This window comes from Mytilus trossulus, chromosome 11, assembly GCF_036588685.1.
Source record: "Mytilus trossulus isolate FHL-02 chromosome 11, PNRI_Mtr1.1.1.hap1, whole genome shotgun sequence".
NCBI lineage: Eukaryota > Metazoa > Mollusca > Bivalvia > Mytilida > Mytilidae > Mytilus > Mytilus trossulus.
Genome location: NC_086383.1, coordinates 26,668,575 through 26,684,682, shown reverse-complemented (window position 1 = coordinate 26,684,682; position 16,108 = coordinate 26,668,575). Strand labels below are relative to the sequence as shown.

Genomic DNA, 16,108 nt, shown 5'->3' with positions numbered 1-16,108 from the left:
AGATACCAGAGGGACAGTCAAACTCATAAATCGAAAAATAAACTGACAACGTCATGACTAAAAATGAAAAAGACAAACAGACAAACAATAGTACACATGACACAACATATAAAACTAAAGAATAAACAACACGAACCCCACCAAAAACTAGGGGTGATCTCAGGTGCTCCGGAAGGGTAAAAAGATAGCCGAACAAAAATCTAGAAAAATCAACATATATAACTGATATAAGGTTGAAGGCAAGGCCCAATTTGGAATGACAGTAATACGGGTTGATTTGAAAATTGTCAGCTATGCATCATCCATGAATTTCAATATGAGATTTTCTTCCAAGATAGCCGTCTCAAAATATCAATATCCTCAATTATATCTCTCAAATTTTAATTTAAAATGTTAATAGTGCTGGATGCTTCAAACAATATAACAAAGTTGAATTTCAAAATGGCCATATCAAAATATATCAAAATCAACACTTATACAATTGGCCATGACTTTAAGGAAAACAGAACTTTATGTTAGTATGTCGTACAGTGGTTTAATTTTAATCGGGCAAGCTTAAAAGAGGGACGAAAGACACCAAAGGGACAGTCAAACTCGTAAATCTAAAACATACTGACAACGCCATGGCTAAAAATGAAAAAGACAAACAGAAAAACAATAGTACACATGACACAACATAGAAAACTAAAGAATAAACAACACGAACCCCACCAAAAACTAGGGGTGATCTCAGGTGCTCCGGAAGGGTAAGCAGATCCTGCTCCACATGCGGCACCCGTCGTGTTGCTTATGTGATTACAAATCCGGTAAATAGTCTATTTCGGTAGGTCAAATTCATGAAAGGGAAGGGGATTGTAGTTACGACGTAAGGAACATATCCGATATCATTTGTGAAACGGTTATTCCATAACGGTCAACCAACTCGTGATGGCGTCCGTAAAATTTACGAAGGGATGATTTCAACTTCACCATTTGGAACTCTTGGTTTAATAGCTTCCTTGTGAGCAGTAACCCTCTATCAAGAAAATCATGATAGGAAATGCAAGCACGGGAATATCGTATCAATTGGGAGATATATACCCCGTATGCAGGTGCTGCTGGAATGTTGCTACTTAGAAATGGAAAGTTCACAATTGGAAAGCTGAAATCATCTCTTTTGTCGTAAAGTTTTGTCTTCAACCGACCCTCATTGTCAATTTCTAGATGTAAGTCAAGATATGAAGCCGACTTAACTGTATCTGTAGTATCCTTTATCTCCAATTCGATGGGATAGATGCGATCCACATAGTCACCAAATTTTGAATTGTTTAGTGAAAGAACGTCATCTATATAGCGGAAAGTAGAGTTAAAGGATATTGCTAACTTCTTATCTTTCTTCCTAAGAAGTTCCTGCATGAAGTCAGCCTCATAATAATAAAGAAACAAGTCAGCAAGTAGAGGGGCACAGTTTGTTCCCATTGGGATGCCGACAGTCTGTTGAAAAACACGTCCTCCGAACGTAACAAATATGTTGTCCATCAAGAAATCAAGCATCTTGATAATATCGGTTTCAGAGAATTTTTTGTTTGAATCAGAATGGTTCTTTACAAAGTATGATTTATCCCTCCCTAAGACAAGATACTTGTTTCTACGTTGGCCATTCTTTTTTATGAAGCAAAGTAATACCAACTCTTTTAATTTTTCTTTTAGTTTGGAATGTGGAATACTTGTGTAAAGAGTAGAAAAGTCAAATGTTTTAATACTGTTACAAGATGAAAGAGAGTTAGATTGTATGTACTCTAAAAGATCTTTGGAATTTTTAAGTATCCACATCTAATTCACGCCACCTCTAGAATAGGCAGTTTCACAATAACTTTGAAGCCCGTCTTTGATTGCTGATAAAATGGATGTTAGTAATTTAGAAAGGGGTTTCGTGGAGCACTTGGAAGACCCAGCAATATACCGTTGTTTGTAAGGACACTTATGTAGTTTAGGTATCCAATACAGTGATGGAAGATCCAGTTCTTCATCTTTGGTTGAAATACCAAAGGAACAAAGAACAGACCTATGATTATCCAGGATTTCCTCTTTGGTAAGTGTCGTGAGGGTATATGTTGGGTTTCCAAGTGAATTGTCTATACCTAATTCGTTTATCAAGCAATTAATGTAATGACTTTTACAGATAAAAACGATGTTATTTGGGGCTTTGTCTGCGGGGACAACAACATATTCATCATGGAGGTCAGATAGGTGTTTAGCAACATTTGGATCTTTGAAGATTGACGTAGCATGGGCATTGATGGACCCATTCAGTTTCTTAATTCTGATTTGTATTAACGACCTCACTGCCCTAATCCATTCGGATAGAGTGTCTACGTCTTCCTTCTCGCGCTTAGCCCATTGCCTGGCATAATCCTCGACTGAATCCATCAAAATTTTAAAGTTGTGTTTCCAATTGAGGGATTTAGGCTCACGATATTTCGGACCTTTCGATAACACGTTTCGTAGAGAAGTGTTATTAACAATGTTAAGGTCACCGGTAATAACGTGGCTAGCAGGATTATATGTGAATTGGGAACTAGCACAAGTGCAATCAGGAGGTTTAGACTTGAAGTCGTCAATATCGAGATCCTGCAAAACGCGTTTGTAATTGAAAATTTTAGTTTTGGTTTAGGTTTGGTATAGGTATAAGAAATTATTGGTACAGACTGGTCTTTGAAATAAGGAGGTATTTTCGATTGAACTAATTTATGATGAAGGATATTGCCTAGGTTGACGCCATCGAGACCTTTGTTGGCAAAGGAAAGATTTAGAAAAGATCTTTTCTCTTTTTCATCTTTTCCAATGCGAACTGGCTTGAAAAGTCTGTGACTAGCAATATCCGAAATTATAGCTTGTAGTTTGTATTGGTTTGAATGAGGGTTTGTTACAGTGGATTCCAAACATAAATTGAACAGAGAATTAAGTTTTGAAAGGGGTAATGAATAAAGTTTCGTGCGAATGTGATGAATACCTAACGGTTTTTGTATGCATGTCAGCAAGTCATTAATAAAGACATCATGCAGAGAGGGTGATGTATAATGACGATGGCCATGACTACGTCTACGTTGAGGAGTCGAGTTGAAAATATTCATCACATTCACCGAGTTACACGAAGGACTAGATAGAATACCTATACCATCAATTTTGTCATTGCAGCCATACGGTGTTGCAGTTCCCAATTGTCTAATCCAGTAGTCTTCTTTTTGTCTACGGAGAGTCGTTGAAAGATTAGGATTGTTCGAGCTATGGTATATTTTTTCAATAATTCGAACTGTCATAGAAACGTACACATGAGGTCACGAGCCTTGATTCAAAATGGCGTAATCGCGTGCAAGAATAACCCAAGGCGACTCATTCGTATCATGTAGATACGTTATCATAATAGGAAATAATTAATTATAATGTTTGCGTTCACGTTCACGTTTACTGATCCTGGACACGTACTGAAACATCGAAGAAAGTATAAAGCAGATGAATACCAACACGTTAAGACGGTCATTCGACTTTGTTTACATGGTGATCTATAACAAATTACACCATTCCCGACCCTTTTATTTTCTACATAATTAGTTGTACCATAAATAAACAAGTTCCGGGTCGAGTCGATACCGATACCATAGTTTATATCGCATATAGTTTCTGGTTGTAGTAAGAAAACCAAGGCGGGTTCAAACATAAAGATTCGGAAAGAGACAATACGATTATTTAAGATTTAGGTTAAAAGTATGGCGTATGTACTTAAACCCGGTCACGGACCCGTGATGTGTATTATATCATATTATATCTCATTAGAATAACATTTTTGTGATAGGTGTTATTTTTTGTTGTTGATGAAATCGAATAAATCACAGATTATGGATTTTAGAAAGTCAATATAGCGGATAACTCCATAGTTACGACATTGTGTATTTGATGGTAAACATAAACCAATGAAACAAATAAAATCCTTTTGTTATAAAGGTTGGGAACTAGCAAAACATTGCGACATGTTTATGTTTCTACAAACAAAGGCAGACGACACTTTATTACTATTTGTCTTCCGTTACTAATATTCAGACGAAAACAATATTGCCTATATCCCTTTTTTTAAAATCAGATTCTTGCTATCTTTGAATCGGTAACTGCCGATTACTGGTAAATTGATAATACTTGAAAGTTTTACGACGCACTTATATCTATTATTTTCAAACCAGCATTATCTCTTGTACTATCAAATATTTACATAAACGTGCCAACTATATAAGCACGATTAGAACTATTAAACATGTTAAATGTGAAGAAGCACGCATAGGGATCATATATACACGAATCTAAGGCGATGTATAAAGACAAGTTTTATTGCGTTTTGATATTTTTATTTGGTATGTCACACTTATTACTTTTGCTTAGCATACTAGTACTTTAGTAAAATTGTTTTTAAATTATGTATAATTTAACAGTAATCACTTTTTTTTAATATAGGTATCATGCTACTGAATGCAATATAATACTATAAATCGTATTTTTACTGATAATTGATTTAATGACCATCAAACAAAATCATTTAACAGTCGGTTAATTTAAAAACAAACATTATGTCTAGGTTAAAATTTATAGTTAATAAGAAAAATACATCGCGTCAGAGGAGAACTTGACCCAGGTTAATAATTTAAAAAGACACTTTTACACGTAATTGAGATGATGAACAACGTCAGTAGAATATATATATCATGACCATCATATAAAATTTTTGAAGTTGATACGAAATATTTATCAACAAGGTCTAGGTATCTTAAGATGAACTTCTTTAGAACCAAGGACATTTTGGTATAAATAAGGTTCATCAACCTTTTCATCAGACACTGGTGACGTTTGTTTTTATAAGTCTGATGAATATGGTATATTGCTTCTAAGGTTGGGGAAAATTTTAATTTTTAAAATTTCTTTATCTCGTCTGTCATAACTCTGGTACTGGGATGATCGCTTATGTCAAATTCGATATACGTCTAAGCATGAGGCGAAGGACGCCGTGTATGTTGTTTCTTTAATTTCAAGTTCTAGAAGATATGCAACAAGTATTATTGGAACCCAATCAATAAAAGAAAAACTTAATTGGAAAGAACATCATCAATATATCTTAGTGTGCAATAAGATGATCTCACTACTTCGATCTTCTTGTTTTTGTTATGTTGCAAAGGGAACTCTGACTCAGTTGTCGGGGAGATGCACACTGTTTATTCCCATAGGAATGCCGACAATTTGTTGAAAAGTCTACCACATATGCTGTATGGTGTCCCAAAGTAATAATTAGTAGTTTGACCATTAATCTGAAAACTGTCTTCATTGCTGATAATGATATATATATGTTAATGTTGACCATTTAGAAAGAGGTTTCGTGCAGCATTTGAAAGTACACATAAAGGTATCAAATAGAGCGATGAACATCTATTTCTCCATTTTTGGTTGAAATTCCAAAGGAATATATAAAACACACCTATTTCCCTCCTTATTTAAGTGTTCTGGGTTATATGTTGAGACCACTTCTCACACGAGACCAAATGAAACAGAAATAAACCATTTAAGGCCTTCAATAATGAGCAAATCATAAACCACGTAAGAGGTTCAGAAATGACAAATGTAAAACAATTCAAACGAGAAAACTAACGGCATAGTTTATGTTCAATTTCATTTATCAAGCAGTGTACGTAATTTGAATTATTTCCCCATTGATGATTATGATTTTTATCTGCGAGGATAACAAAATATGTGTCATGGAGATAAGGAAAGGTTTTGTAACATATGGATCTTTTAAAAATTGATGAATATTCGGTACTCAAAAGATCCATTCATTTTTATGCAGATTTCTATCAACGACCCTATAGGTTGCATTTCTGAAAATATTGACAATACACTTTCCCATAGGAACTCCTTTTACGGCTAAAACTGTACCACTTTTACTATGAAGTTTTGAAAAAAATCTTATCCTAGAATTGAAAGTTCATATGCACCACAATTTTTTTCAAAGGTCAAAATATAGGGCTGTGCGGCATTTTTTCAACGTTTATATGCCCTGAACTTCTCAAAGTTTAAATTAACACTAATTTTCTTAACTACCCCTACCTCGAATGAAAGGTTACCACATATTTCAATGTAAACAATATGCACATGTTTATTTACTGGTAACATTCCCAAGTTATGTCTCTGTGAGATGGAACACAGAGAGCATAACTGGAAACCAGTATGTAAACAAAATTAATTTTCTATGAATATTCAAGATCTCCCCAAAAGAGGCGTATTTTGATAAACAGCTGTATTTACAAAGTGCAACTTATACAGACATTTATTCAAATAGAAAACTCTCTAAAATCAGTTATTCTCACATTAATACTCATTTATCAGAATTATAGTCTTAAAGAAATCACTGCGTATACTCTAAGTTTTTCTTTACTATACATTTTATGCCCCCTCCCCTGTTTCAATTTTTTAAAGAATTTGAAAACAAGACTTTAATTATTGCCAGCTTACCTTATTTGCATATTTTCTGATACAAAATGCATAGAACCTGTTTAAAACTGTTTTGATAACATATTGAAAGCATACCAGAATACTATAAATGTATGTTTAGCAGTCAATTATTACAACATTCAAGATTATATAAAGTATCCAATCCAGCCTCTTTCTCCAGTCCACATCTTACTGTATGCCTATTTGTCAATTAAAGAACACATTTTCTGCCTCAAATGGTCAATTTAGAATTCTTGTCACAACAGTATCACCTGTAACCATATATCTGACACAATTTAGCTAATATATATGCTAGAAGTGTTCAAACAAAGCCATATTTGCAATAGTTGTATGTATGCAGATACCAGTCTGAGATATAAATTCACTTAAAATGTTGTAGAGATGACTGCTAACATCTGATTTTCGAATAACTTCCAAGCGTAGTTATTGTTTTCTATATCAAGAACTTTAAAATCATAAAATCATAGCATTTACAAGTTAAATTATTTGTTTTATGACCCAGGGGTAGGCAATTTTCTATGTGTTTTGCCCCTGGGGCCTCAAATTTCCTAAATCATTCTGCTGTTTCTAGCAATTCGGAATATTTAGTACATATTCAGGATAGAACATACTATTGTAAGTTTTCTTGAGATATTTTTGTTTTTCTAGCTTGTATTTATTATGCTGTGGTGACAAAAAAGCAGATTTGGGTGTTGAGGCTTACTTTTGAGTTATCGAAAGGACACAATTACCCCATAAATAATATTCAGGAATGATCTTTGAGTTTCAATGACTGCGAAGAGTAAATATAAGCACTTCTTAACAATTAACTTACAAATATGCAAACATTATGAATTAGTTTTGTATCCAGGACTTTAAGTAAACTATGCATACTGTAAACTGTGAATGTATGCTGAGTCATCATATTTAAGGCCCAGGATTCTATCAATCTTCATTAAATATTTATAAAACTTCATATTTGAGTTAATTTCTTTAAAATCTGTGAAATAAAAAAAATTTGGTTAAATTCTGAATGTTCCCCTTTTTCACCCTATATAGGTTGCATATCAGTAAATATTGACAATGCAATTTCCCATAGGAACTCCTTTTACGGTTAAAACTGTATCACTTTCACTATGAAGTTTTGAAACAAATCTTATCCTAGAATTTAAGGTTCATATGCACCACAATTTTTTTCAAAGGTCAAAATATAGGGATGTGCGGCATTTTTTCAACGTTTATATGCCCTGAACTTCTCAGAGTTTAAACTAACACTAGTTTTCTTAACTAACCCTACCTCGAATGAAAGGTTACCAAAGATTTCAATGTAAACAATATGCACATGTTTATTTACTGGTAACATTCCCAAGTTATGTCTCTGTAAGATGGAACACAGAGAGCGTAACTGGGAACCAGTATGTAAACAAAATTAATTTTCTATGAATATTCAAGATCTCCCCAAAAGAGGCGTGTTTTGATAAAAGCTGTATTTACAAAGTGCAACTTATACAGACATTTATTCAAATAGAAAACTCTCTAAAATCAGTTATTCTCACATTAATACTCATTTATCAGAATTATAGTCTTAAAGAAATCACTGCGTATACTCTAAGTTTTTCTTTTAAAAAAGAGAGCGTAACTGGGAAACAGTATGTAAACAAAATTAATTTTCTATGAATATTCAAGATCTCCCCAAAAGAGGCGTGTTTTGATAAACAGCTGTATTTACAAAATGCAACCTGGAGTCTTAATCCATTTTGAAAGAGTATATTTGTATCTTTTTTCGCGTTTTACATCGGCTGAATTCATAAGTATTTTTAAGTTGTGTTTTCTGTAAATGGATTACGCCTCATAATGTGTCTGGCCAAAGAAAATCACCCAAAGCAAAAGTGTTTTGACAATGTTAAGAGCATCAGTATTAACGTGTAAAGCCGGACTATACATGTATTGGAAAATTGGAAACTATCACAAGTGCAATCAAAAGGTTTGTTGGCAAATTAACTTTTATCCTTTTGATTTTTTCCAATGCGAACTGGTTTGTAAAATCTGTAAATAACATTATACGAGATGATAGCAATATGGTTGCGTTAATTTATTATAGGGTTTGTAACTAGTTTCTAAACTAAGATGTTCAGAGAATGAAGTTTTGAAAAGGGTGTTTATTTCGTTACACATCGTCCAAATATAACACCTAACGGCGTGTGTATAGATTTACATTAAATACGGATATAGACCTGTTTTCAAATGAGTTTATTTCGGACTGATACAATCTTTGACTTCAAATAGAAAGTGAATTACCAGCAAAAGAAGGTCACGATGTGCACCAAAAGTAGATAACATTCGTATTTTATATATAACTTATCAACCAATAATATTGCCTCTTTGCTCATAAATTTAAATTGTAAATTCGACTTCGAATATGCATTATTTTTGCAGCTTGTTTCCAGAATATTGTTTGTCAGTGTCAAAACGGTTGGATACATAATTCTACATCATGCTATTACTTCAGCGATAATACGAAAACCTGGGATACTTCATCTGTAGGTGACTTGTTAATTTACTCTATACACTTTGAAATGTAGATACTACATAAAACGGTAGCGATTTTACTGTACATTTGGCCAACGAGTTGGTCTCTTCAGAGATGAAGGCCGAAAATATTTAAGCACCAGAAATTGTATACAAACTGTGAAAAGCTTATAAAAAGCTGTGTTTAGGTGTTCGTATTCAAACAGGAATAAGATGTTCCTTACATTTTAATACTGTTATCAAATATCTAGGTTTCGGTAATCAATAAGTCATTCAGCAGTTTATGTTATATGCTTTGAGCATTTTAAACAATGTTATAAGTTAATTCGGATTTAAGTAAACCATTTATTTTTACAGAGCACTGGTGGATATTGTTGTTTTATTTTGCCTTTTTTTTATACGAGCGTTACGGACGAGTCGTTTGTAGACGAAACGCGCGTCTGGCGTACACCATTTTAAATTCTGGTATTTAGGTTGAGTTTATTTTGATTATTTTTTGTATCACATGTCTCACACATATTTGTGGTCTCGATTATATGTCCATTTGTTAGGATAGCGTAAGTGGGTATTTTGTCCGTAAAAAGTTTTATAACTTCTCAGTATTTTTATGATTTATACATTAAATAGAATAATGAGTATTATCGTCAACAGTATTTTCGTATATTTTACAGGCTTCTTGTCAGTCACATCACGCAGAACTTGCTGTCATAGAGACAAATGAAGAAAATACGTTCATATGGTCTGAAATGACTAAACTTGGAGGTGGGAAGCTTCATACTGTACATAACACTTAACAATCAATTTCTCAATCAATTATGAAATTGATCCCTATGGAGAACTTTTTATTAGATTTAAATTATGTTTGTCAAACAGATTGCCTTTTTAGGAGAACCAAACATCCGTTTCAATTTTTTTTAAACCAATTGTTTGTCATAACACGGGAAAAAGATTATACACAACGAAACTTTCCATAATTTGGTTTTTCGACTTTTCTATTGTCATTATGCTGGTTGGTAAAGACAGGAACATTGCAATGCGTAATATAAAAACTGAATAACAAACAGATATTTTCAAATGAATTGTATCTGGTAAAAAATTTAACACTAAATGAAAGACGAAAAGATCCGTTTTCATAGAACATGTGGATTTTGAAATATATTTAAAGTATGACTTTATATTTTGGAGTTTAATTATTATCTGTTGCTTGGACTTGTGTCACGTTAGTATTCCTGTTGTATTTAATTCATTTTTTCACAAGATTTTGTTTAAAAATAACATATATTTTAATAGACATTTAAAATTATAAATTTTGGTTGGGTGATGATATCAGAATTTTCAAGAATATTACAGAAGATTGAGTTTTTAAAACTTGGTTTTGTCTTCTTCTACCCCTACCTTTCTTGTACACTAATTATTTGAAGATAACGAACAGTCGAGCTTCAATGATAAAGTTTGTGAATTGAATACTGTTCATGTGGCGTTTCTGACTGATTTAACACGACATCAAAGACGTCCAAAGAAGATGACTGAGATACATATGACATATAAGATACTGTTTGACATAACAATGCAAATAAACTCACCATAAATACTAGGATTGAATTTTGGAATTTGCGCAAGACACGCATTTCGTTTACAAATGACTCATCAGTGACGCTTGAATAAAAATAAAGTTAAAACAGGCCGAATAAAATAACATACATTTAAGAATAAACGCAATCTTTTTGACTGTGACTGTTAAAATTTTGTTCAAGCAACACAAAAGGTTGATATAATGGATCATTTCAAAGCATCAGTTTTCAAGCAAATTCAATAAAACCACTTGCAGTTTGCATTATAGAAATTAAAAAATGTATTAATGGTTTCAACCGTTTTAAACACTAATCTTAGGAATAAGAATAATGATTAGAATTAATATTGCTCTATGTTAAAATATTCTCTGCTGTTTAGGATTTTTCTGGTTGGATGGAACAGATGAACCTTCTGAAGGACAATGGGAATGGGCATCAAATGGCGAAACACTTGATTATTCGAATTGGTTTCCAGGAGAACCAAATAATAATCATGGTCAAGAAGACTGTCTGCTGACAGGTGGAGTCTACCAAACATTCTGGAATGATTCACCTTGCACGAACCAGATCAAATATATTTGTGAGAAAAAGTAAGAATTTGTACCTTTGATTTTAACTTAAACAAGTTACTTAAGTGGCTACATTCCAAATTGATGCATTAGAATAAATACTAAATTTCATTTGGTTATGTTACATTGCTATTATCATTTAAGTGATAACAAGGTGAAATATAGTTTCCTCTATTTTGTCTATGTGTCGTTCTTCTTGATAATATGACGACCCTTTTTCAACTGTTTTTCGCATTTTGTATTTATTGATTCATGTTCTAACAACTTCTGAAATTTAACAGAAGGAATAAGAGCTCGAAAACATGTTGAACATTGGTTAGTAGTCTGTAGTTTATGAAAGGATGAAAGTTTGCGCCTGTAATTTACTCGGTTAAATCCGCTGCATTTTTATGCACCTTTTTAAGTCAGGGACCTCTTGTTCAGTTGTCGATTGCTGGAGTGGTTCATATATGTTTTAACCTACTATGAGTATCACGTTTTAAAAAAAAAAAGATTAGACTGTAAGAGTTCCTGTTTGAATTGTTTTACACTAGTCATTTTTGGGCTCTTAATAAATTGCGGTTCTGTGTTAGCCAATACTCTGTGTTGCAGGCCTTACTTTGACCTATAATAATTGTTAACTTTCATTACATTGTGACTTAGATAAACTCATAATAGATATCAAGAGAGTTATCTCATTTTCAATTATACCACATCTTCTTTATCAGTTATTGACGTCTACATGTACATAAGTCAGTATACATGTAGTATGTTTGTTTTCCCATTGAAAACAATCACATTTGTCATGCCGGTATATCTTAATCTATAAGGTGACCTATGGTTGTTCACATCATCCCGCCATTGTGTCTGGGGTGATCTAGTTGTCTCATCGTATATCGCACATCTCATTATCTTAATATTTCATTATGGTATTTAACTTGACCTAATGAATTATAACAAATAATGAAGACAATTTCTTAATTTGGATACATAATTGTTATTATATACATCTTGAACAGACTAATCAGGAGAAACTATATTGACCTTATAGATACCTGTATCAGATAGATATTTGAAACATATTTTGTCGATTTCGACTTGATGCAATCAATATCGTTGACATCGACATCTTAAATAGATATATCTGTTTATTTCGAAAGACATTTGTTTTTTTCCAGTCGATGTCATTAATAACGTCGATATCGACATCCTAAATAAAGGAATCACGATAAACATTATTGTCTATATAGATAAATATAGATAGATATTTTGGACAGCTCTGTCAGACAAACACTTTATAAAATATCGATATCGAAACTTAAACAATTTAAACAGATAAAACCAAGTATAAAATTGGACCGACAAAAAGGCAGCGATATCGACAGTTTACAGTGAAACATATAGTAAAGGTACATATTTAAACCGATACGATGTCGTCGATATCAAAACTACATCATATTTTGAACATATCTTATAATCATAATGTATTTTGCGGTGTTTATTTTTTTATTTGTTTTACAAGTCATCTTTTCTTTATGTATGTTGCAGGTTGGAGAATCCAGTCGTAGGATAACATCGATAACATCGATGTATATATATATGGCAGAGAAAAAATTCTAGAATTATAATAAATGATAAATTCGTCAGCATTTTCAGTGTTTTTTTTATATTTATTTTTAGGTGAGTGCCCTTTAAATGAAGTAAACGTTTCATATGGACAGCAGATGATCTAATGCACTTGGTTAGATTTACTAGTCCCCCCCCCCCAATCCCTTACCAAACGTTTTTGTCACACGGTAGTTTAGTAAAAAATGGTATGTTTTTCAGAAAGAGTGACTTCTCAGTTTAATGTTATATATATACTTAGGAAGTATAGCAACCGCTTTATATTTATACAATCAACCATATACTTCTTTATAAGGTTCCCATTAAGGGAATTTATATGTCTGTATAAGACAATTATAGATTTAATCACAGCTGTATTTAAATGAGGATACTAACGTGTTCCTATTGGATGAATATTTATCGTGTTGAAAAATGAAAAAATGAAATGATTTCTAGGCAGACTTTCGGAGAATGCTTCTGGCTATAGTCAGCACTCCTGTGGTGTTGATATGAATTTTCATTGTTATGGTCATAATTAGATATAAACTGTAAACAAAACTTTGAATATTTCAAATACTGCCTCAGAAATAGATCACCATAGCTGTATTTGGTGTACTTTTTTGTATTTTTGGTCTTCATTGCTCTTCAACTTCGTACTTTATTAAGTCTTTTCAAAATATTTTGTGCCCAATCGTCACTGATCAACCTTTTCTAGACGAAACGCGCATCTGGCGCAAATACAAAATTTTAATCCTGGTATCTATGATGAGTTTATTCACAAAAAAATGAAAGAAAAAATTCAGACGTCAGTAAGATAATGAAAATTCAAAAATTGTAATGTTATAATACACCAAACCATATACAATAATATTGGTGACGCACAGATTGAGAACTTAGATACACGATATCCTTGCTTGCCACTCACATAATTAAACCATCATTTATTCTAAATTGTTCAGTTATACCATTGCTAAATAAGTCGTTCTGTATTTTCTTCATATCTTAACCACATTTCAAACTCTCATAAGACTAGAACATCAGACAAGAAAATTTTAAAAAACAGGAGCAAACATTCATCGATTCTTTCAATGGTGTAAAATTTGATGTATTTTGTTATAAGTATACAATAGGTAGTGTGAAAAATAAAAAAAATAAATCCTTTAGGCTTATAATTGAAGCCAATACTCCTGGGTTTTATCAGTATATATGACTACTGTTGAGTTTAGTCTGAGCGCACGCTGATATAATTTTTCATTTATGTCAGTTAGTTTCAAAGATAAACATTTTTTGTCCAATGTTGAAACCTTCAGTCAATCTTTGTTTTGGGGTTCATCTTCATTGTATTGTTTGGTTCGTCTATGTATCATAAATAGATTGGTGTGAAGTAAGGAACATATCAGGAATCAGAAAGTAAATTAAATTTTTAAGGAAACCCACCAAGATCCCGGCCTACATCGACACAGGCCGCAACTCATAATCAATGGGTTGAAAAGCCGATTTAGATTTCAAATATAGGGTAGATTATTGAGATAATCTACCGGTCGATATGTCCAGCATGGACAATCCTTTCAGGAAACAGTTTTGTTGGTGACTTACCATAATTGATTCGTCTTTGTATCATAAATAGATTGGTGTGAAGTAAGGAACATATCAGGAATGAGAAAGTAAATAAAATTTTTAAGGAAACCCACCAAGATTCCGGCCTACATCGACACAGGCCGCAACTCATAATCAATGGGTTGAAAAGCCGATTTAGATTTCAAATATAGGGTAGATTATTGAGATAATCTACCGGTCGATATGTCTCGCATGGACAATCCTTTCAGGAAACGGTTTTGTTGGTGACTTACCATAATTGATTCGTCTTTGTATCATAAATAGATTGGTGTGAAGTAAGGGACATATCAGGAATGAGAAAGTAAATAAAAAGTTTTAGGAAACCCACCAAGATCCCGGCCTACATCGACACAGGCCGCAACTCATAATCAATGGGTTGAAAAGCCGATTTAGATTTCAAATATAGGGTAGATTATTGAGATAATCTACCGGTCGATATGTCCAGCATGGACAATCCTTTCAGGAAACGGTTTTGTTGGTGACTTACCATAATTGATTCGTCTTTGTATCATAAATAGATTGGTGTGAAGTAAGGGACATATTAGGAATGAGAAAGTAAATAAAAAGTTTTAGGAAACCCACCAAGATCCCGGCCTACATCGACACAGGCCGCAACTCATAATCAATGGGTTTAAAAGCCGATTTAGATTTCAAATATAGGGTAGATTATTGAGATAATCTACCGGGCGATATGTCCAGCATGGACAATCTTTTCAGGAAACGGTTATGTTGGTGACTTACCATAATTGAGAATTACTGCAAAAATCAGTCAGATTTGCTCATCGTGAATTATTTACAGTAAGGTCACATGTACCAAAATATCTAATTTCACTGCATGTTGATTTTGATAGCGAAATCAAGATATGATCCCACGTGACGTCGAATTATATTCATATTCCTTTCTTAGTATCATTTCCCCCTCTGAAAGTCTGGATTGCCTTGTGCGACGTTTCCCGATGTTAATGTTTTATAACGTTTTATCGTGGTTTTTAGATAGTATAGTCATTTTGTTTTAGAAAAATATTCATGATCTAAAAACAAACAGAAATGAATAAATTATTAACTTTAAATCGATACTGATTATCATTATGTATGTTGTGTTTAGTTATATAAAAACGGATAAAAACAATTATGTAATTAATATTTTTTGTTCAGAAGTAAACAGGTATAGGTATTGGAATAAAACATTCGATTCCCTTGGTGTTTTTTTCCCTCGAAAAGTCATATTCCCTTGGGAGATACCCTCGAGAAATATGACTTTTCTATGGTGAACAAATCTTCATTTCTCCCTCTGGCACGGAAAATAAAAGTATTTTATCCTTTTCCTATAATCACACGCTTATAAATATTATGTTGTGCTTCTGAATTATTTTCTTTTTAGAATTATCAATACGTGAAATGAATAATATGAATAATCTTGTTTAACTTCACTTAAGCCGAATAATGACGGCCAGTTTCTGTTGATGTACGAACCATAAGTACTATAATAAAACAAACACACGAAAGGAAATCATGTAGTTAACAACTTAAACCATTGATAATTAAGGGGAAGTCTTGTAAAAGTGTATAACTCGGGCGTGTTTCACTGAAAGAACCAGGAACATGATGTTTAATAATAAACCCAAACTCTTTCATTTGCTATTTTTAAATTAAAAAAAAGCTTTAGCTCGTTTACATTTGAATATATTCACAGAGAAGTCTTCTGTGTAGCTTTTATCAATTACTTTCAGTTCA

At 32.8% G+C, this 16,108-nt stretch overlaps 2 protein-coding genes across 2 annotated transcripts in view; one reads left to right on the top strand and one right to left on the bottom strand.

The window, feature by feature from the left end:
* LOC134690938 (nucleolar protein dao-5-like) overlaps positions 1–16,108 on the bottom strand; it is a 358,745-nt gene that overhangs the window by 265,925 nt on the left and 76,712 nt on the right. The window lies entirely within an intron of this gene.
* LOC134689630 (perlucin-like protein) lies at positions 4,263–12,760 on the top strand. Its single transcript, XM_063549597.1, has 5 exons — positions 4,263–4,382; positions 8,941–9,044; positions 9,705–9,795; positions 10,984–11,194; positions 12,701–12,760. Exons 1-5 carry the CDS (start codon positions 4,340–4,342, stop codon positions 12,723–12,725), a joined length of 474 nt encoding a protein of 157 aa, XP_063405667.1. The 5' UTR covers positions 4,263–4,339; the 3' UTR covers positions 12,726–12,760.